Consider the following 23,463-nt stretch of genomic DNA (forward strand, 5'->3'; position numbering starts at 1 on the left):
TCATGATCCTGGAGGCCTGACACTTGAAGGAGAATCTCCATATATCTGCCTGAGATCTGCTGAAGGTCCCGCTAGCAGGAGATATATCACAGCCCAGCAACAAATTCTTGGCGTCTTGATTTTTCGGCCTGTTCCTGGAGTTATTTGGGATGCAGAATCAGAAAACTGCATTGGATGGACCACATTGGCTCTAGTTTCTTAGATATGGTTATCACGGTTTCCAATGGGTAAGCAAATGGCAACTGATAGATGCCACATGTTCTGTCTCTCAAAAGCTCGAGCTAATAGGGGGAAACTGTTGCCAGTTTTGGAATCTGCAGACCAAATATACCCAAAAACAGGTCTAAAATGTGAGGCACCAAAATGTGTATTGACCACTGTAATTTGTGGTCTTATCTGCTGTGAAATGTCCCATCTTTGAGGTGCAACTGACACCTAAGGTAAAGATAAAGGTAAAGGTTTTCCTTCGGCATTAAGTCTAGTCTAGGCCAACCCTGGGAGGTGATGCTCATCTCCATTTCTAAGCCAAAGAGCCAGCATTGTCCGTAGATGCCTCCTAGGTCATCTGGTTGGCATGACTGCATGGAGCGCTGTTACCTTACCACAGAAGTGGTACCCATTGATCTACTCACGTTTTCATGTTTTCAAGCTCCTAGGTTGGCAGAAGCTGGGCCTAACAATGGGAGCTCACCCCCATCCTGCGGATTCGAACTGCTGACCTTCTGATCAGCAAATTCTGCATCTTAGAGATTTAACCCATTAAGCCACCACAACCCCTAACTGATACCTAAACTGTATTTATTCCTGCCCAGATATCCATCATCCATAAGTAATTGATTTATAACCTACCCTCCAGCATTTCCCTTGCCAACCTGATATCTACCCAGGTCATTTTTTTTCTATCCAAATGTTTCATTGCCGTCTCCTATTATCAACTGAGTCAAAAAATGAATTACAAAAATCCAAGTTTAATATGGGGGAGGGATAATCACCAGACATCTCAATTACATTCAACATTTTTAAAAAGGGGAATGGGGTGAAATCAAGGCTAGCTCCATTTCCATTGATCCAGAGTATTTACAACATTTTTTAAAAAGATACAGTATGTACATACACAGTAGGAAATTAAATCAGTTCAACCCAGCTGAAACAATCTTGCCACATGTATTTAAAAAAATAAAACAGATGAATTACAAGGGGATCTGTGCCTTCTTGTGGTTATATTGATGGCCAGTACAGACCACACCAAAGCCTTCCTAAAACCATTACATATACTTAAAAGCACACAAATATGGCCCCATTTTACATAGCACTCCTTTTCTGTTTGGCTTCATTTTCTCAGATCAACCACAAAAACCAACACTATAGAAAATACCAAGCAATGTATGAAAATACAAATTTACCAAGTATGAATGCAAAGATTTGGAGAACGAGCATTTCATGCTTATGGAAAAGTAAACATTACAAAAAGAGAGAGAATAAATCTCCATGAGACATAGCAAAATAACTGTTAAGGCATCCTGGAATAGTTTTCCTTTCTCTGTACATATCTCATTATTTTCCTGACCGAAATCAAGTACACTTTGGCATATATATTAAAGAAATATCATCACACCTCTTTGTTTTCCATAGCAGAATGTGTGAAAAGTTGTATTTCGAGTCCTCATACAGTGAGAAACTTCAACAATAAATAGCTCTTCTAGTGATACAGATATTCTACACCTCACAACAAAGCTCTCCCTTATAGCCATCTTTCCCAAAACAACATCCTTGAGATGTGCTAGCGATCCCATAAGTGTAAGGATGATGGGAGATGTAGTACCAACACATCTGGAGAATGCTAAGTTGGGAAGGCAGCCTCACAGTATATCATATCGAAGTCCATTAAAGAACCAAGTCAGATGCAAAAGAACAAAACACGACACATTCCCCTACATGAAACGAGATCAAACGCGTAAGGCACATTGTGGCAATGCCAATCTGACCCACAATGGGACAGAAACCAATGTATTTGTACATGAACACATATATATATACACACACATCACATATACATACATTCACACCTACTCTACTTATATCTATTCCATTTCAAGGAGAGATAAAAGGGAGCAGCAGGATGAATTAAAAGTGCAGCCAGTATCTCACTGTTATTTCTATATCTTGCTATATGCAGCTTGGGGATCATCCTGCTCCTGCTGGATCACAACTCTCATCAGCTCTAGGCTGGGAAATCTTGGGAAATCAGTTGCAAACTGCAACATTTCACTGTCGATAAGCTGGCGGCATCAACAAGTCAGCAAAGCGGTTGGCCATTGACACTCCAAATATTGCTTACTCAAGGGAATATTCAGGATTCAGGTCTACTAAAACGAGAGTGGACACATGTTAGCTCTTCAGATGTTTGGACTGCAAATCCCATTCTGTCAGGGGGTGTTGGGAGTCATGTCCCAAACCTCAAGAGCTGAGATTTAAGAGGATACAGTTATGGTTCCCGGGGGGGGGGGGGGGGATCAATCAAGTCAGAAATGTGTAAACACCAAGACCATATTTGCTATCTCCCCTTTTCTTCAGCCAACTTGCCTTGAATTTTTGCATAAGAGTTTGATCAACTATCCTGAACCGGAGGGGTTTTCAGAGCACCTGCAACCCAAAGGAGCACAGTCCCTATTGCCATACATTTAAATGAGCCATAAGGCACAGAGTGGGAAAAGTCACATCTTTGGTTCAAGATTTTTATCTAGAGCAGTGGTTCTCAACCTGGGGTTCCCAGATGTTTTTGGCCTATAACTCCCAGAAATCCCAGCCAATTTAGCATGTTATTAGGATTTCTGGGAGTTGAAGGCCAAAAACATCTGGAGACCCCAGGTCGAGAACCAATGTTCATGCTCAAGATGGTCCTGCTGGCCGAAGATGACGGGCCTTCCAGTCCAATACATTCAGAGGGTGCTTAGCAAAAGACAGAAAACGTAAAAGTTAGAGGTTCTTGCTATGGGGTCTATAACAACAGCAGTTGTCTTCCAGGTTGCTTTGGAAAGGGACACCAACATGGAAGTGCTAAGGCATTGTTGGAAACTAGGAGTATTTTAGCAAGTTGGAGAACTTTGGGATTTGCAGGTTGCTTAGCTATTTGGCATGCCCTGCTAGAGGACTTCGGTATACTTCCTTGAACATGCAAACTATCTAGCACAGTGGTTCTCAACCTGTGGGTCTCCGAGTTTTGGTCTACAACTCCCAGAAATCCCAGCCAGTTTACCAGCTGTCAGGGATTTCTGGGAGTTGAAGGCCAAAACATCTGGGGACCCACAGGATGAGAACCACTTCTTAGTATCTCTCCAAACTACAAATCTCAAGGAACCCGAACAAAGGATAGCTCTTTTGACTGAAGCTATTTCTGTGCACCTACTAATCAAAATATATTTTGGAGGTCTGGGTGGTAGGAGTCATATAAAACCTAATCTCAATAGACAGCCCCACAGAAGCAACACAAAATATTGGCATCTCTCCTTATAGATAGGCCGAGATTAAAATATGGCTCATCCGGTGAAGGATTCTAATAAGCCACTTCCGTGTAATATATTTCAGGTGGCCCAAAGGAAATGGAAATTAGACAACTCTTCCTTTCTACATGCCATTGTGGAAAATTCACAGAAAGGTAAAAACAGAACAGTTCCCTGATTAATCATAATGCCACACTTAATTCCATCCAGTCTCCAACAAACCCGCACTTTGATTTTCAATGCCACAGTAGGCACTGAAGGAAAGGCATTGGTGTCCATTTTCATATTCCAAGGAACCATCAAATGAGTTGTGTATTTGCCTCGTGAAGCCGGCAGAGAAGTAGGGTGTAAGGGGGGACCTCTAGTCCTGCCCTCTTTATTCCTTGTAGATTTTCACCTGGAAAATGGCTCAGATTTTTTAAAAATCAGTCAGTCTCTGAAGACCAGACAAGTGGAAATCATTAGTTTTTAAAAGATGGCAACTGCCCAGCTGAAGGACCTTGTCCAATTCATCCAGACATGTCATTTTTCTTGTATTTCCTTAAAAAGCTTTTATCCTAAAATAGAACCAGGAGGAGGAGATAATCAGGTGAACAAGATACGCAGAGCTCCCTTCACATCATAAAGGGATGTCCTCAAATTCTCAGCTTGACAGAACCAAGATTTTGTGTTTTTTTTTTAAAAAAAAGAAAAAGCAGAAGCACGTGATGCATCTCCATGTTGACGGCAACCCTACACGCCTGTTGTCTCTCTGATCCAGTTTGTGATCTTGGAGACTCGCGTATAAATTCCTGGTTTGTTCCGTCGGGCACAGCCAGTCCCAAAGCTGACTATGCCGGCCAGAAACATCCTGTCGTTGGACTCTATGCTGGTCAGGGGTCCACCAGAATCTCCCTGGAAGAAGAAAAAAGGATAGGTTAACAGATGGCCAACGGCTACCTTTTCACCACCTGCTATTTCGAAGGAGGGTGAGAGGCAAAGAAGAAAGGAAGGAAGGAAGGAAGGAAGGAAGGAAGGAAGGAAGGAAGGAAGGAAAGAAGGAAGGAAGGAAGGAAGGAAGGAAGGAAGGAAGGAAGTCCTTCCTCTCCATGCACGTCTGGTCTGGGATTCCCAGGATGAAGACAATTCAGTGCTGAGCTGAAAGGTTCCCCTGCCACACTCTGCTGTATGCATTGAAAAAGCTCCTACCTGGCACGCATCAATTCCTCCCGTCAGGATCCCAACGCACATCATGCGCGGTGTGATCTGATTGGGCAGCAATGTATTGCACATGCTTTGGTTGATCACCCGGATTTCTGCCTTCTGCAAAACAGTGGCTCCGATACCTGCAAAGGATCACAGGAATGGTGAGCAATGATAATAATAATAATATAACTTTATTTTTGTACCCCACCTCCATTTCCCTGAAGGGACACGGGGCAGCTTACATGGGGACGAGCCCAGACAACATAGTTAAAATATAAAATATGAACATACAGTAGAGTCTCACTTATCCAAGCCTCGCTTATCCAAGCCTCTGGATTATCCAAGCCATTTTTGGAGTCAATGTTTTCAATATATCGTGATATTTTGGTGCTAAATTCGTAAATACAGTAATTACTACATAGCATTACTGTGTATTGAACTACTTTTTCTGTCAAATTTGTTGTATAACATGATGTTTTGGTGCTTAATTTGTAAAATCATAACCTAATTTGATGTTTAATAGGCTTTTCCTTAATGCCTCCTTATTATCCAACATATTCGCTTATCCAACATTCCGCCGGCCCGTTTATGTTGGATAAGTGAGACTCTACTGTACTAAGTACACATATGGTATTATTATTTATTTATTTATTTGCAGTATTTATATTCCGCCCTTCTCACCCCGAAGGGACTCAGGGCGGATCACATTACACATATAAGGCAAACATTCAATGCTTTAACATAGAACAAAGACAAAGACAAACATAGGGCTCCGAGTTGGCCTCGAACTCATGACCTCTTGGTCAGAGTGATTAGTTGCAGCTGGCTGCAGCTGGCTGCTCAACAGCCTGCGCCACTGCATAGCAGTGCATAAACAATAACAGAAAAACAGAAAAATAAGAACATTATAACCAGATAAATCAATCATCAACCAACCCATGAAGTTAAAAACTATCCATTCCTAAGTATAGGTGGGCAAGCTAGAGGAAATTGGGACCAGAAACTTATCGGCAGCCAGTGGAGCTCTTTAAACAGTGGGGTTGACCACCACTGCTTTATTGTTGTTGTTGTTTATTTATTTATACCCTGCTTTTTCTTCCCACAAGGAGACTCAGAGATGTAAACACTATCCTGTGGAAATTCTTTTTTGTGAGAGGTTGAGGGGGACACGTGTCAAAATTGGCATTTGGAATTGATTCATTCTACAGGACTAAAAATCTATCTACATTGCACCTTTATAGCAGTTTGATACCACTCTGAGTCATAAATCTGTAATAGGGAAGCATTGGCTTTTCAGTTTGATGAATTGCTGTAAATTAGAAAACATTAATACTGTCGTTAAGGGGGTCGTCCAGAACAGCAGTTCGCAACTTTTGGCTCTCCAGATGTTTTACACATCAACTCCTGGCCACACTGGCTAAAGCTTCTGTGAGTTGAAGTCTCAAACACCTGGATGGCCAAAGCTTGAGAGCCACTGCTCTAGCATCGATCCAGAATGCCAAACGGTTTACCAAATTAAAAATGCCAGGATTCTGTAGTAAGGAGCTATGCCATTAAAACTGGTATCTGGGTGTTATGATGATATAGTGCAGACATGCTCTTAAGTCCAGATCCAAACAAGTTGTTTCTACTTTCTGCCCAAATGTTGTCATGCATGGTGCATTTATTCTCTACAGGACCTCCCTTTTGCCAGACTCACCATCTTCTTGTGTGGCTCCCCATCCAGTCACCCAGATGGCTTTTCCGGTAGGGAATTCATGACTGACATCAGGGAGACATATGGGCTGGATGTCCTTGGTGTAGGAGACAGGGCTGGACAGCTCCATTAGAGCAGCATCATAGTCATAGGTATAGTCGTTGTAGAACGGGTGGCGGATGATGCTCTTGATACTTCGCATCTGAACGTTGCTGTTGGTCCTGTCCGTCTGGTCATGCAGCCCCATGTAGGCAGTCCATAACTTAGGATCAAAATATCTGCAAGGGGACCAAAATGCGGTGTTTGCAGAGGCATAACAGCAAGAAAAACAGCACTATGATAATGTGTGGGAGTGGTTAGAGCACTGAACTGGAACATGGGAATTCCAGATTCAGGTCTCCAATAGATCACCAAGTTCTCTTTTGGTTTAAGCAAGTGCTAGGTGTTGTTGTGAGGATGAGGTTATGAACACCATATTGAACTCAATGGAGGAAAAGTAGGAAATAAATACCAAACAAACAACCCTAAATTTGAAACCGGAAAGTGAATTCAAGTTGTCCTGCTCAGAGCCCAGCCCTGATAACTGGACCATATCTCCACACATGAATTCAGTCTTAATGTTGGTCTGACAACAACTCTCTAAAGCAGTGGTTCTCAACCTGGGGTCTCCAGATGTTTTTGGCCTATAACTCCCAGAAATCCCAGACAGTTTATCAGCTGTTAGGATTTTTGGGAGTTGAAGGCCAAAAACATCTGGGATTTCTGGGAGTTATAGATAAGGTTGAGAACCACTGCTCTAAAGGGCAAGTTATTATCACAACAAAGCGAAGGTATGGTGCAGAGAACAATGACTTTCTTGAGGCTAAACTAAAGGTGAGAAACTTCTTCCAGCCTGTACAGAAAAAATATGTATACACACCATAACAATAAGTGACACAATGTGTGCATTTCTCTCATTATGAAGGGCCCACATCCAAGAATACAAGATTTGGAGACATCTTATTCGTCAATATAAAAAGAAAAGCTTTCAGCTTTCAAATAAGATTGTGTGTGCATTTGTCTTCAACTTGTGGAGACCCTGTGAATCTTGTGGGTTTTTTTAGGAAAGGAATTTTTCCAGTTGTGGAAGAGATATTCCATCAGAGAGGTAGTTTTGCCAGTGCTCTCCTCTAAAATATAGCCTACAAAACATGGGATTCATTGGCAGATCCTGTTTTGCTTCCAAGATCAAATAAAAACTGGTTCCTTTAGGGTATTTAGGCCATTCCTATAAGGGATACCTGCCAGTCCTATGAGAGAGATACTTTCCAGGCTTCAAATAAGAGACATTCCCTCTAAGAAGGGAGAGTTGGCGGCAACCCTAGCACCATTCCAACCTCTCTAGGAAGGTGGTTCCAGAGCCTGGGACATCACCAAGACCATCTTCTGGGCTTCCAGCTAATATATCTGTAACATTGATAGGATATCTCTACCCAAAGCCTATATCTCTGCTCACCTGACATAATTTTCTTCCCGAAAGCAATGTGCTGCCGTCACTAGCCATTTCTCTGAGATCAAAGAAGCTCCGCAGACATGACCTTCTCCCTTGACGTGCAAACTGACCTGCCAGGGCCACTCGCCCACTTCAGCCGTCTGCCCCCCGACAATCCGGGACTTTTTGTTGTAGAGCCGTTGGCCACAGTCTAAACACAGCGAGATTCAGAAGCCACAAGAAAAGCAAGGGTGAGCAAAGTTTGCATCATAAAGAAATGCACAAAGTCTTCAAATAATGCAATAGGCCAGCCATTTGGGACCGATTCTTGTGCAGTCAATTAAAAATCAAAAAAGGAAGATATTTTTGGAACTAACTGATAACTGCTTCAAAATAGTTTTCCAATCAACTCCTAATAAAAGAGCAAAAGTTGCACAAACCTGCAGTGAAGGCTATAGAGCAGTGATGGCCAACCTATGACACGCGTGTCAGCACTAAGACACCTAGCCATTTTTGCTGACACGCTGCCGCATGCAAATTGATTGGATGACTATGTCTTTTGTGGCCAAATTTGGTGTGATTTGGTCCAGTGGTTTTGTTGTTTACTCCATGGGAATTATGTACATATCTATATATATAAAAGAGTGATGGCATCACGGCGACCCACAAAACAACAAAACTACAGGCCCCCCAACCTCGAAACTTGACAACACAACCCATCATCCATGCCTCTAGGTTGATACAACAAAAAGAAAAGAAAAATAAAGTCCTAATTAGAGAGAGAGGAATAATTGCTTTTATCCAATTGCTGCCAGTTAGAAGGCTAAGTTCCTCCAACTTGGTCTCCTAGCAACCCAATAAAAATAATTAAAAACACTAAAAAAAATTGATACAATAAAATACTATAATGACAGAAAATAACTAAAAATAATACAAGAAAATAATAAAATATAATAAATAAAAATATAACTTACAATAAAATTAATAAAAAATTGCAAATAACATCAAATAAAAATTACACAACAATTTTAACCAATACCACCACCACTTTGCCACAGCAACGCGTGGCCGGGCACAGCTAGTATGTATGTATGTATGTGTGTGTGTGTGTGTGTGTATACATATATATACACACACACACACACACACACACACACACACACACACACTAGCTTTGCCCGGCCACGTGTTGCTGTGGCTTATGGGAATCCTTTGTTGGCCAGGTGGAATAGCAGTGAATAGCCTTGCAGTCTCAAAGCCTGGCCATTTTCTGGAGTAGCTGGAGCTTTTTGTTGTATGAACGTAGAGGCATGGATGAGGGGTTGTGCTGTCAAGTTTAGTGTTTCTGGGATGTGCAGTTTTGTTGTTTTGTCCTAGGTCGAAATTTCATTACCCTTTTATATGTATAGATCGTAATATTGCAATACAATATAATACTAATAATACAATATATACATGTAATATTACTAATAATATTGCAGTGTAGTAGTACAGTACAATATAGTAATATATGATACTTATATTGTGCTATACTAATAAAATAATATATTGTATGTACATATAATATTGATTAGCTTTGCCCGGCTATGCGTTCCTGTGGCTTATGGGAATCCTTTGTTGGCCAGGTGGAATAGCAGTGAATAGCCTTGCAGTCTCAAAGCCTGGACGTTTTCTGGAGTAGCTGGAGTTTTTTGTTGTATGAACATGGAGGCATGGATGAGGGGTTGTGCTGCCAAGTTTAATGTTTCTGGGATGTGTATTTTTGTTGTTTTGTCCTAGGCCGAAATATCATTACTCTTGTATATATATAGATTATATCATTTTATTATTATTCTATTATTATTGCAGTATATTATCATATTATTACCATTATATTATCATTATATTATTCATTATTCATGACTACATTGAAACTAGAATAGAGAGAAATCAGCGTGGAAACTGCAAGAGGTACGATAGATTGTTGTACATGGAAATAATGGTAGTAAATAGTTTTTGACTTATTAAATACAGTTGTATATTACAATTATACATTTTTGTTATTTAAGCTATACATATTGCAAAATTATGTTTTTTTTTTCTCAAAGTGACACACCACCCAAAAGGTTGCCCATCATTGCTATAGAGGCTTCTAATAACAACTTTTAATGTATATAGTGCCTTGGAACCTGTGGATTTCCAGCTTTTGGGGAATGGTCTTGAAAATATACCCGAAGAGAAAGTGGTTTCAGGAACCGAGTATGTCAAGCCTGGCGAATTTTAAGCAGAGGCAGGATGGCCATCTGTTAAGAGTGCTTTGATAGTGTGTTCCTGGATTGGGTGGCCCTTGTTGTCTCTTCCAACTCTGTGATTCTACATATACTTGCTTCTCGTGTCATTGGACTCCCTCAGGCTTCTCAAGGGAAATAAATATTACTTCTACTCACTGCAATTGTCCTCATCCGAATTATCACTACAGTCCTTTTTGCCATCACACTCTGGGTTCCTCTTGTTCACACACAGGTTGTTGCGGCATTTATAGGTGTATTCCTGGCAGGGGACTGTGACAACTGTAAGTAAAGCACAAGGAAGGAAAGAAGCTTTGTATCAGGACAGTGGTGCATTAGCAGCTATGTCAGAAAGCAAGGAATGTTTTGAAGCTCTGAAGCAATTGGGCCGAGCTGTGGTGCAGGCGGGAGTGCAAGCCAGCTGCAACCAGCTGCAATGAATCACTCTGACCAGGAGGTCATGAGTTCGAGGCCCGCTCGGAGCCTATGTTTGTCTTGTCTTTGTTCTATGTTAAAAGGCATTGAATGTTTGCCTATATGTGTAATGTGATCCGCCCTGAGTCCCCTTCGGGGTGAGAAGAGCGGATTATAAATGCTGTAAATAAATAAATAAATAAATAAATAAACCAAGGACTATGGCATCTGAGGCAGGAGGCTAGACTTCAAAAGCTTGTGCGACTATTTCTTTCTCTCATTTAGATCCCTTTGAACACTGATATTCCAGGTGGCTATGTCTCTGAATTCAAGAACTCTGGAATATCTGTCTTACTTCAGCAGAACTTGGAAGGTTCCTTTATTTAACAAAAGCAAACATAAAAAGTCAGCAAGAATACTCTTGCTTTCTCAGTACTCAGAAATAACTCTTAAAAAACATAAGACAGCTTTGAGATATTGAGTTACCGTAGATAAGCCGAGTTTTTCAGCCCTTTTTTTTTTTTTAGCTGAAAAAGCCTCCCTCGGTTTATAATGGGGACAAGGCCAGGCAACAGAACCTGGAGGCCATTGCTTGAAATATATGCTATATTTCTCTCTTACCCTCCCTTATCAGTGTGTTTTCCAAAGCCTCCCTCACTCTTAACCAAAGGAATGTTTTGAAAAGGGAAAGATGCCCTTGCAGGTCAGGAAGAAGAAAAATATATATCCATTAATCTTATAAAAACATTTTCCCCTGAAATATTTGTTAATCTCTCCTACAGATATATATAGGCATTAACCCCTGCATGCATTTGCAATCCCTATGTAATTATATATCTATATCTTTCTATCTATATACATTAATTTCATATATGAATTTTCTCCTCATATGTTTGCAAGTCTTTGCAAATCCTATATACATATAGATCCATGTACCTGTATATCTGTATCCATATATATACATTATTTAACCTATTGATACCTCAATTAATGTAATTTTATTGCTGTCTATTTTTATTTTGAAATTTGCCAGTAGCTACTTCATTTCCCACCCTCGGCTTATACTCGGGTCAATAAGTTATCCCCATTTTTTTGTGGTAAAATTAGGTGTCTCAGCTTATATTCGGGTCAGTTTATACTTGAGTATATACGGTATTTCTACTTTATATGGAACTCTTACAAAAACATGTGGTGTCAGCAACAGATCAGTAAAAGACTCTGATGTACAAACTCCCCAATAAGGAATGAGCACTGTTCTCAAACTATGCAAGCCACACTTGTTATTTAAACCTTATTTCAGTGTTCTAATCATTACTATATCAGCAAGACATGTCGAGATGTTTTGGAACATAGCTCACAATGCTATATGTATGTTTATTGTAAACTGAAATAATTAGGAATCTAGAATGTTTTCTGTGCCTAATCCAGCTGTGTGTGATGTCCCAGAGACCCTCGGGTCATGATCCTGTATTCGTTGCGGACCAGAGCGACGAGGATATAGGGTTTATGCTGACTCAGCAAGAGCCGTTCCCTTCCAGATGTTCCCTGTTGACAGTTCAAGCCCAAAGCTCATTAAAAAAGGCCTTGGGGCCGAGCCTGTTCCCAGCGGTTCCCCTCCCTTTGATAGGAGGGTGTTTTGGGAATCAAGTCGCTCGGAGAAGGCTAACTTACGGAGGAGCGCGAGATTAGCAGCCAGAGAAACTGCTTACTAACCCTTTCCCTTGAGAGTTTCCAGGGAGGCTTGCATCTGGCAAAGATGTTGTCTCTAGCCAGTTTTTCCCTTGGGAAAAGTGTTGGGCACCTGTTTTGAAGGGAGATTTGAAGTCCCTTAAAAGTTCTGCACGCTGGCTAGCCAGCGCGGTGTCAACGTGTTAGTTGGAGGATTAACTTCGCTTCTAGTTCCTCGTGGCGCGCTACTCTCAAGTAGACCGGGCGATGCGCCTCGCCTTCTAGCCAAGACTGGACCGCGTTTGGATCCACTACATTCAGCCTTGCCTTGCCTTGCCTTGTTTCCTTACCTTGCCTTGAATTCCTTGCCTCGGACTTGACTCTTGCAAAAGACCTGGATTATTCCCCACTCAAACTGCATGGAAGTTTGAGTGTGTTTCGGTTAATTGGATGATCATCTTTAAACTCTAATACTGGACATTGGACTTTATAATACTGGACTATATTTGACCTTTCTCAGAAGGTCTATTGTTGGACTATATATTCTGCTTATTTTTGTTTTATTTCTTCAATTCTTTAATAAAGATATTAGATTGTTTATTGGCTTTGGTGTCTGGTTTCCAGTGCTCACGCAGCCTAGAGTATCACATTGTGTTCCTCAACTTGGCTTTATGTCATTTGAGCCCCATGTTCACTGTCTGACTTCCCTCTTTAGGCATTGCTCCATCCGCAGCCATTGCATACAACTCCATTCCAAGGATCGGTCCTTACCAGAGTCACAACTTCCCTCGTCGCTGCCGTCACCACAGTCGTCCCGACCATTGCATTTCTGTGCCTCCAAGATGCACTTCCCATTGTTGCATTTGAAGTTCCCAGCTGGGCATTCTGTCAAAGGAGTAACAGAGGCAGGGGTTCAGAACAAGTGCAGGATGCTTTGTTGTCTGAGATAGACCAGAAAATAGTCCTGTCCCCCAAACCCCATGCCCAGGTCTAATCAACATCCATGACACCCAAAGCCAGCCCAGTTATATTGATATCTGAGGAAGAAGGACTCACAAGTTCATGCCAAGCTGCAAAAAATGACAACAGCCAGAAAAAAAACAAGGAACAATTCACAGCCCTGATACTAGGTATCTACCTTACTTTGCTTTAGTTTTAAAAGCTACTTTTTGGAATCACAATTCCCAGAGTCTGCCAACCAGTACAGCCAGCTGGGATGAGGATGGGATAGAGAGTAATCCTGAAAAGAAACTTTTCCAAGCTTTGTTCTGTCTCTTGGTATGGTAGATACTATAAAGCAGCTTAATGCTTTCCACTTGGTACCCCATTCAGCCCAAGAACTTTTTATGTGCCCCTGGGTATATAGCAATGGTTCCTAACCTTTGGGCCTCTAGGTGTTTTGAACTTCAACTCCCAAAAATCCCAGCCAGCTTACCCGCTAGGAGCCGAAGTTCAAAACACCTGGAGGCCTAAAGGTTGGGAACCATTGGTATATAGGTATACAAAATATCCTGCTTACTCAAATCTAACACTCACTTTTTTTGGCTAAATTACCTCACCAAAATTAGGCTCCACAGTAGATTTGCGTAATACAGTAATGTTAGTGCTGAGCCAAAGTAAAAAGGGAAGCTGCTTCAGGAGCACCTGAAGCTCCTATTTGAGGGACATCATCTCAAATTTAATTGCAAGGACTCAATCCTATACAATCCTGGGATCTGTAATTTGGTGAGGCATCAGCATTCGTTGGCAGAGCAAACTCAAGATCTTGTCAAACAACAGTTTTTATGTTTCAATAACATTGAACCAAGACAATTGCAATGGATTCATTCTACAGCATAGATGCATCCCAAGGTTTTCCTTTCTGTTGCTGAAAGCTTTGGTGTCCTGACACATTTGTTTTTAAAGAAGGAACTACAGTAGAGTCTCACTTATCCAAGCCTCGCTTATCCAAGTTTCTGGATTATCCAAGCCATTTTTGTAGTCAATGTTTTCAATATATCATGATATTTTGGTGCTAAATTTGTAAATACAGTCATTACAACATAACATTACTGCGTATTGAACTGCTTTTTTTTGTCAAATTTGTTGTAAAACATGATGTTTTGGGGCTTAATTTGTAAAATCATAACCTAATTTGATGTTTAATAGGCTTTTCCTTAATCCCGACTTATTATCCAAGATATTTGCTTATCCAAGCTTCTGCCAGCCCGTTTAGCTTGGATAAGTGAGACTCTACTGTATAAGCATGCAGCCATTGTAATGCTCACCTTTTTTGGCCAAATTACAAGGAGTGCATACTTATTTATTTATTTACAATATTTATATTCCGCCCTTCTCACCCCGAAGGGGACTCAGGGTGGATCACATTGTACATATAAGGCAAACATTCAATGCCTTAACATAGAACAAAGACAAGACAAACACGGGGCTCCGAGCTGGCCTTGAACTCATGACCTCCTGGTCAGAGTGATTCATTGCAGCTGGCTGCAGCTGGTTGCTCAACAGCCTGCGCCACAGCCCGGCCCGGCACTTTTTACCACTGTGCATTGCATTCAGCAGCAAATACTTTTTTGGTTTCAGGGTTTTGAAAATTGAGGTGCACATTAGATTCAATGTGCATTAGACTTAAGTAAATACAGTAGATGTAAACGCCCAAACATTTACTGATAGCAAGGCTTGCTAAACAGGCTGAGTTTCCTTTTTATGAAGTGTAGATGTAGTGTTGTCTGTAAAGTCCACTGTAAACATTACAAAATTTGTGTAAATGTCTAAAACAGCCACTAGGTGGCATTCGGAATACTTTTACTGTTGCCAAATTTTTCAGGGTCCCAACACTGAGCTAAGGAGACTTCATTTGGGGTTGCTATAGAGAATGGTAGGAATTGTGGGCAGAAGTGGTCCAGAAGTTATTTAAGTTCTGCAACTGGCTGCAGCCTTCACCAGCATAAATAATACTGAGCAAAGGTTGACAATCCCCTGGAGGGCTGCATAGTCCCTTATCCCTGTTGTAGGGAAAATAGCCAAAAACCTTTCCCTGCTCATGCAAACATTCATGCTCTCCATCCAAGTCAGGTTACTCACGGCACTGCAGTTCATCACTGTTGTCCCCACAGTCATCCACACCATCGCAAAGCCAATACTTCGGCTTGCACCAACCGTTATTGCATCGGATCTGCTTTTCAGTGCAATCTGGCAATGGAAGAGGCAAAGAGGTTAGAAGGGGAAAAGGGAAAATGGGATACCTAAGACCTTTTTCACAGTTTGCCATATCCCCCTTAATAAAATATAATTAAAATGGGGGGAAAGTGAATTATTTATTTTATTTTATTTTATTTTACAGCATTTATATTCCGCCCTTCTCACCCCGAAGGGGACTCAGGGCAGATCACATTACACATATAGGCAAACATATAGACAAACACGGGGCTCCGAGCTGGCCTCAAACTCATGACCTCCTGGTCAGAGTGATTCATTGCACCTGGTTACAGCTGGCTTGCTCTCCAGCCTGCGCCACAGCCCGAGCCCAATAAATGAATAAAGTGAAGCAATCTTTCCTGTTAAAGAACACTAACTTATTTATACATCTGGTTATTTAAAAATATATATTGGGTTTGGGAGACTTCACACTCAAGGAACACACACACTTGAATAACTTGGTCTTTAGTCAGCAGAGAACTGAACTGTGATGGAAGAAGCATCAAGTTCCCCACAGAGTCCCCTGAACTAAGGCAGAATTAATGATGGAGCTAAAAGATTGGTAACCAAAGTTTTGTACTTTTGCAGAGTTTTGCTGGATCACATGCAACACTGTACATTATCCACAGTGCCGAGCCCATAAAAGAGAGCTGAAATGGGAAACTCACTGCAGTCTTTCTCATCCCCGCCGCCTGGGCAGTCGAGCCAACCATCGCAACGCCTGGACTTGTCAATGCAGCGGCCACTTGAACAGGTGAATCTGCCTGGGCAAGCTACAGTTCAGCACCGGGAAACAGGAGGTGGGAAGGAAGGGAAAAGAGATTAAAAGATTATTTATTTATTTACAGTATTTATATTCCGCCCATCTCACCCCGAAGGGGACTCGGGGCGGATCACATTGTACACATATAAGGCAAACATTCAATGCCATATAAACATAGGACAGAGACAGAGACAGACGCAGAGGCAATTTAAAACTTCTCTAGCTTCCTGATGGGATGCTTGATTCCAGCCACAGGGGGAGCAGCTGCTTCATCATCCACTGCGACTGCAACTTCCTCATTCCAACAGTGGCTGGATGATTTTTATGGTGTCGTAAATTAGCCTCCCCACATATAAGTGGTACCTAAATTTCCTACTTGATAGATGCAACTATCTTTCAGGTTGCTTAGGTCAGCAATGAGCAGGGGCTATTTTTTTTTAGTTTAATTGTCGGGTGCTCACCCTGACACGGGCTGGCCTCAAACTCATGACCTCTTGGTCAGAGTGATTTATTGCAGCTGGCTGCTAACCAGCCTGCGCCACACCAGCCTGACCATATTAGTTTCTTTGGTCAAACAAAAAGAACCCCCTCCAAAAGGACTCTGCTTATTTTTGGAATATTTGGCTCAGTGCTATGAAATCCCAGGAGTTGTAGTTTGGCAACGTACCAGCACTCTTGGGCAGAGAAGGTACCTTGTAAAAGTACCATTCCGGTGACTCTGTGGCACAAAGCCATGGCAGCTGAAGTGGAGTCAAACTGTATTAATTCTACATTGTAGATGCACTCTAAAATGTTGACGCCTTTCCAATCATTTGCTATTTTCACTTGGAGCTGCTTGGATTTCCAGCACAAAAAGTATCTACTCCTCCCCTGAGCTATGGACCAAACACTGTACAATGAGCAAAGGGAACTTGAACATGTTTTCCATGTTAATAGATTGCTAATCAACTTAATTGGATGACTCAGTGCTCTATTATGGTCAAAAGAGTTCACTCTCCATTTTCGAACTAGGTCTTCTTGCACATTCACTCAAAAGTTTTTACTCCAAAAACCTCAAAGCCCTATTGCTTTCCATATTCTTTATGTCTTCCCTTATGCCTTAGCTGCCTCCTTCAAGAAGTTCAAGCATTTGCATTTCTACTCACGGTCGCTAGAGTCGTAGGACAGGAACTCAGCCCAAAATCCAGTGTCTACAAACGAAAGGTCAGAATGGAAACGGACAGTGATTTCGTTGGTCTTACTTGACACCACAAAAGTATTACGCAGCCCACAGTACCTGAAGGGGTCACATGAAGGTAAAGGTCAAACAGAAGTTGAGCCAACAAAGAGAGAGCAATGAGCAGAATCCTCTATCATGGTCAATGTTATGGAACTTTAAGTATACTGAGCTATATAACAGAGCAGCCATGAAACCCTGTGAATGGATTGTGAAGCTCTGTAATGGAATCTGCAGCAATCTATGCTGGTCTAAAACAATACACACTAGCCAATGTCCTAATGCACAACCAGTCCAATGAACATTACCGGCTCCCAGTAGTAACCCCTTTACTGGCTACAAATATTGAACTGTCCAATTCTCATCCCTGCAAAAATGAACCCGCTTACAAAGATGCAACCTCCCGACAAGCTTCCAGCCAAAGTCATTTTCAAATTATCACCATCATTCAAAATACACTTTCACTCAGATATATATGTGGATGAATAGGGTCTTTATTTGTGGAATTTGAGCCCTGGTCTCTAGAGCCACCATAAACACTCAACTCATTACACTATGCTGGTTCATACTTATTACCAGCTATAGGCATTGAATCAAACTGCCACAGCAAGTTTCCAATCCAAATTTCAACAAGAAAATAAAAGCCTTAGAGGACGTAGGTTCCCAACATCAAGACTTAGTGCTTACTTCTCTTTGTTGATTTCTACATAGTCCTTGGTGCAGGAATCAGATGGGATTCCAGGCTCCACAATGAAGAACTCTTTGAAGCGAATCTTCACATTCTTATCTTTTGGGACCTGAAAACAAGAGTGGAAGGTGGAGGGAGGCGGTGTTATTATTAAAAGACTACTACTCTTTTCTGTTGCTTAACAAAGATACTCTGAGAACAATGCAACATTCCTGTCCCATCGATGAGAAAGTCCTTCAAGCCTTTGGACTTCAGCTTCTAGAAGCCCCAACCAGCTTGTCCAACAATTTGGGCTTTGGGAAGAAGAAGACTGAATTTCTTCAACATTGAAGAATGAAAATCATTACATAGATGCAAGTTGAAGAGCCAACAATGTTCTGAAGCTACAGCAAAAGAGTTGGGAGTTTTCCCAGATTTTGTGCTCTTGGGACATCACACTTGCAGCAGATGGGCCTCACCTGTGCACCCAACATGATCAGAAGTGATGTGATTCATGGTCTCCAAACCTCATGGTTTTGTTTTTAGTTGATCTGGGGGTGAGGAACTTATGATTTTAGGTTATGGGGGGGGGGGAGTTGTGAGTACAAAACCATTGTATTTTACTAGGGTTGTGGCAATTTTGAGACAATTCCCCTAACTCAATGCAGGGAGGTGGGCTTCGGGGTCCTTTGAGGGGTCCAAATTTGGACCTAGATGCACCTTATGGTGCACATTTTGACTGCATATGTTATGGCTACACCTGAGTACACTAACCAGCACAACAAGGTACAAGTGGAAGCTATAGTAGAAATCCTGTTCATCCATTGCATAGTTCATCCATTCCTATGCTTCAGGGCTAAGTTGCACAACTAAAAATAACCTCACTTGTAGAAGCATATAGGCAGTGCTCCTAGACTTGCACAGCAGTTGATGGTGACTTGCACAACCCAAAAGGAATACCAGCCACCAAGAAAACACAACCATTTGTATAATGGCATTTGCACCTGCACAAAGCCACAACAGAATCCCAGCTTCTGGATTGGATCCTAATGCAAGGTCTAGTGGACACACTGAAATAATGTTGAATAGAGAGTCAGCCCACATCTAAATCTCATTGACTCACTGAGTCTAGTTGGGGCTTTCTTTTTTATAATTTTTTTATTGATATATAAAATAATTAAGTACAACAAAAGAGTGAGAACAATGTTTGGTAACAAAAAGTGAAGGGGAAAAAAAGAGAAAAAAGGAGAGAGCTGAAAAGTCTATATTGAGAAAAAAGTGAGAAAGAAAAGATGTGGGAATGGGGAAAGGAAATAAAAAGGGGAAAATGCCAAAAAGGGAGAAAAAAGAAGCGGAAAAAAAGTTATGAGTACATGTAAAAATGACTTCCATCTTTGCCTTTGCGTTTCCCATTCTATATATATATAAAAAAAGAGGATGATAAGGGAAAAAATTAATCAGCCTCTTTTTCTATAATAATAATGACAAACACTAAAAAAAGAAAATGTCATTTGTGTTGGCTAAGTCCTTGATTCTTTGCTTTTCATAAAACAATACAAAGAGAGACACAAAAAGAATTGTCCTTCTATTCTTTAACTGATATCCTTCAACTTCTTTTCCTTTCAAATTCTTCTACTTTAGACCAGTCTGTGTGTTTTATTGGGGTCCCTGTATTTTTCTTTAATAGAAAAGTTAGTTTATCCATGTCTTTTATCTCTCTCACTTTCTGTAGCCATTCTTCCATATTTGGTATTTCCTTTTGCTTCCATCTTTTGGCAAAACTAATTCTACCGGCTGTAGTTAAGTATGTAAATAAGATATCATCATTGGTATCTAAGTGAATATCCCGGTTTGTTATACCCAATAAATAATACTCCGCTTTTCTGGGGAAATTTATTTTAAGTATTTGTTGGGGCTTTCAATAAGATCCAGGGCAAAGTCAAAAATAAGCAAGGAATCATTCTTGTTCTAAGCTTCCTACCTTTATATTCCATACACAGTCGATACCAGGAGGATAATGACCAGGATAGTATGGGGTGGTGAAGTTTCCAGATGTTCCTGTCAAAACCCCACCACAGGCTAAAAGAAAAGGAACATAAAGTGAGCCCTATTTTTGAGCATCCAAGATGAGCAAATAGGAAGAGACAAAAGTAGTGCAGCTCAGCCTTTAATGAGGTTAAGCCAGTCTCTGGAGAGAGCAAGTTTACTTAAAAGGCAAGAGTTTAACCCAAGGGACCAATTATGCTTCACCTGCTTGTATCTATCCACCTGATCAAGACAAAGCAACTCCTGACCAGCTCTCATTAAGAAGGATCAGGCAGGCAAGAGATGCTATTTATTACCAGCTCTTCCGAGATTTGACTAAGGATATCTATACCTCGGAGTCCTTCTTATTAAAAGTATTATCTTCTCAAGATCTTTTCAACAGTAGTCGCTTTTGATCTGTTCTTCTCCTCTTTTGCTAAGAAAAGCCAATGCTTTACAACCCTCCTGGCCCTGAACAGAGAAGAACAGAGCAACATAAAGTTCTTACGTCGATTTTTTGGCATCTGAAAAAACTCTGCTTTGAAGCCAGGATGACGTCCCTTGGCATCTGTGATGAGCATGACCAGCAGCACGTTTTGGGAGGAGACAAATGTCAGGTTGTATGAGGGATTGAAGCTGCCACACAGCCTATGAAGGAGGAGGAAGAGAAGAGTAAGAAAACAAAATAATTAACCTTCACACATTACTACTTGTAAATATTCCATAGACTTAGACCAATATGTCTCTCAAGCCATCCTATCCATTGCTGCTGCCTATGTCATTTGTGACATTACATGACCAAAGAGCATGAAATCTTTGGAATCAAGGAATCATCATTGCAGAGTGTGACCTGAATCATAGAATCACAGAAGAGGCTCCAAGGGCCATCCAGTCCAACCCACTGACATGCAAGAAAAACACAAAATACTCCCAACAGATGGCCATCCAGCCTCTGTTTAAAAGCCTCCAAAGAAGGAGCTTCCACTGGACTCCAAGGAAAAGAGTTCTGCTGTTGAACAGCTCTTATGTTTAGAAGGTTCTTCTTCTGGTGGAATTTCCTTTCCTATAATTTGAACCCATTCCTCTGAGTCCTAGTCTCCAGGGCAGCAGAAAAGAAGCCTACTCCCTCTTCCTTATGGTATCCTTTCAGATATTTAAACATGACAATCATGTCTCCTCTTAGTCTTGTCTTCTGCAGGCTTAACAGAACCAGTTCTTTAAGATGCTCCTCAGAGGGACTCATGGTCTCCAAACTTTTGATCCTTTTAGTTGCCCACTTCTGGATACCTTCCAACTTGTCAATATCCCTCTTAAATTGTGGTGCCCAGAATTGGACACAGTATCCCAGGTGAAGTCTAACCAAAGCAGCATCACCTATCCCACTGAATTAGTTGAGGGATGGCAAATCAACACATTGGTAAACCACATTGATTCAATGAATCTACTTTAGATGGAGCTAACAATAGGATTGAAGTCAACCTCTACTAGAGTAGCAGCTTTGTGAGATGAGTTCTTCCTTTCACTGTTACAAGACAACAACCAGCCCCTGCCCATTTTAAAGGGTCTATTTTCCAGTTTGCAGGAGCCTCGGTGGCGAAGTATGTTAAAGCGCTGAGATGCTGAACTTGCAGACCAAAAGGTCCCAGGTTCAAATCCGGGGAACAGAGTGAGCACCTGCTGTTAGCCCCAGCTTCTGCCAACCTAGCAGTTAGAAAACATGTAAATATGAGATCAATAGGTACCGCTCTGGCGGGAAGGTAACAGCATTCCATGCAGTCATGCTGGCCACATGACTTTGGAGGTGTCTATGGACAACGCTGGCTCTTCGGCTTAGAAATGGAGATGAGCACCAACCCCCAGAGTCGAACACGACTGGACTTAACGTCAGGGAAAATCTTTACCTTTACCTTTTATTTTCCAATTCATAGAGAAGAAGTGACCACCTCCTAAATATGTCAACTATTTACATTCAAATATTTTTGGTTCAGCATTCTCACCTTGATTTTGTTCTCTCTCCACCCCTTAGCCTGATAACAATCTGATACACTTACTTCACCAGTGCATGAGCTTCCACAGGGCTCAGCGAGTCGTACACTTTCACGAAGTCGTTCCCGAGAGTGCACTGCTCCACGTCAAAGGTTGTGAAGGTCAGGCTGATGACGGAGTCCGCATCGGCCCTTAGGGCCCAGAGGCAACGTGCATTGGAGGGATAAGGGCTATTCGGGAAACCTGGGGTGGTGAAACTGGTGACTACGCCTTCTTGTGCATGCAAGGCATAGTGGCAGCTGTCTACACAGGTGAAAGGAAAAAAGCAAAGAACAGAAGGTCTGAGAAAAAAGAAGCTAAAACATCTTCTTGTTAGAAAAGTAAACAAGCAAAGCAAAGTCTTCGCCCCAGCACAAAGGCCAGTGGGCAACACCTATCCATTATTTTCGTAAAGATCTCTTCACTGAGCAACAGTCTCCATTCTAATTTATCAAAAGAGTGTTTCAATTCCAAGGAATACACTTATTGATCAGGTCTTACCATGGTAGGTGCTAATTTAAATTCAGTCATTCAGAGTTAGCAATTCCACCAACAAGTTAGGATTAGATAATGAAGGACGAATCCAAAGGTAAACTTTTCACACATACACAAACACAGTGTATCAAGCTTTCTACCATCCTGAAATGTTATGTTTGTATATCTTTAAAATATTAGAACATGCCTCTAATATGCCTGTCTTCATTTCCCCTGCAGCTATGAAATTAATGTCATTTCAAGGAATGGGTTTTGGTTACTTCTTAATAATATACAACCATCTAAATGTCTGCTCGGATGTAAGCCTAATAGAGTCCAATGAGAATTACTGCCATGTAAGTGAGCACATCACAACAATTATATTTATGTATAAATATATAATATATTGTATATTCATGTAATATTGATAATAATATTATAATGGAATACAATATTATACTACTAATAATACAATATAATAATATTAATTATATATTAAATGTAATATTAGTAATAATATTACCATATAATGATATAGTACAATATAGTAATTTAATGCTTATATTGTGCTATGCTAATAATATATTGTATGTTCATTTGATTTGTAAGACGCTCTGAGTCCCCTTTGGGGTGAGAAGAGCGGGATATAAATGTAGTAAGTAAATAAATAAATAAACAAAACAGTCCTTTCTTCCAGGAATAGGGGCTCCTATCATCTTGGAGTAATGGTTTGAGTGCTGAATTGGGACACTGGAAGAAAAAGGTTAAAATCCTAATGGAAACTGGCCAAGTTTTTTTAATCATGTCAGCAGCAACTTGAGAACATACTGCAAGTCGTTTATGGCATGAGAGAGTTGGCCGTCTACAGAGCAGTTGCCCAGGGGATGCCCGGATGTG

General features: G+C 41.1%; 1 protein-coding gene across 1 annotated transcript in view; it reads right to left on the reverse strand.

Moving 5' to 3' along the window:
• Window positions 1-948: 948 nt before the first annotated feature.
• Window positions 949-23,463, reverse strand: part of st14 (ST14 transmembrane serine protease matriptase) — a 54,078-nt gene continuing 31,563 nt past the window's right edge. Inside the window, exons 7-19 of the mRNA XM_003223175.4 lie at window positions 22,119-22,356; window positions 20,576-20,715; window positions 20,024-20,121; window positions 18,063-18,172; window positions 17,305-17,435; window positions 16,065-16,169; window positions 15,283-15,390; window positions 12,973-13,086; window positions 10,279-10,401; window positions 7,877-8,063; window positions 6,385-6,659; window positions 4,689-4,825; window positions 949-4,394 (exon numbers count right to left, since the gene is read on the reverse strand). Coding sequence (XP_003223223.2) covers window positions 4,233-4,394; window positions 4,689-4,825; window positions 6,385-6,659; window positions 7,877-8,063; window positions 10,279-10,401; window positions 12,973-13,086; window positions 15,283-15,390; window positions 16,065-16,169; window positions 17,305-17,435; window positions 18,063-18,172; window positions 20,024-20,121; window positions 20,576-20,715; window positions 22,119-22,356 — 1,928 coding nt within the window. The 3' untranslated portion in view covers window positions 949-4,232. The remainder of the gene's footprint in view (window positions 4,395-4,688; window positions 4,826-6,384; window positions 6,660-7,876; window positions 8,064-10,278; window positions 10,402-12,972; window positions 13,087-15,282; window positions 15,391-16,064; window positions 16,170-17,304; window positions 17,436-18,062; window positions 18,173-20,023; window positions 20,122-20,575; window positions 20,716-22,118; window positions 22,357-23,463) is intronic.

The sequence above is a fragment of the Anolis carolinensis genome, unplaced genomic scaffold (assembly GCF_035594765.1).
Source record: "Anolis carolinensis isolate JA03-04 unplaced genomic scaffold, rAnoCar3.1.pri scaffold_8, whole genome shotgun sequence".
In the NCBI taxonomy this organism is placed as follows: domain Eukaryota; kingdom Metazoa; phylum Chordata; class Lepidosauria; order Squamata; family Dactyloidae; genus Anolis; species Anolis carolinensis.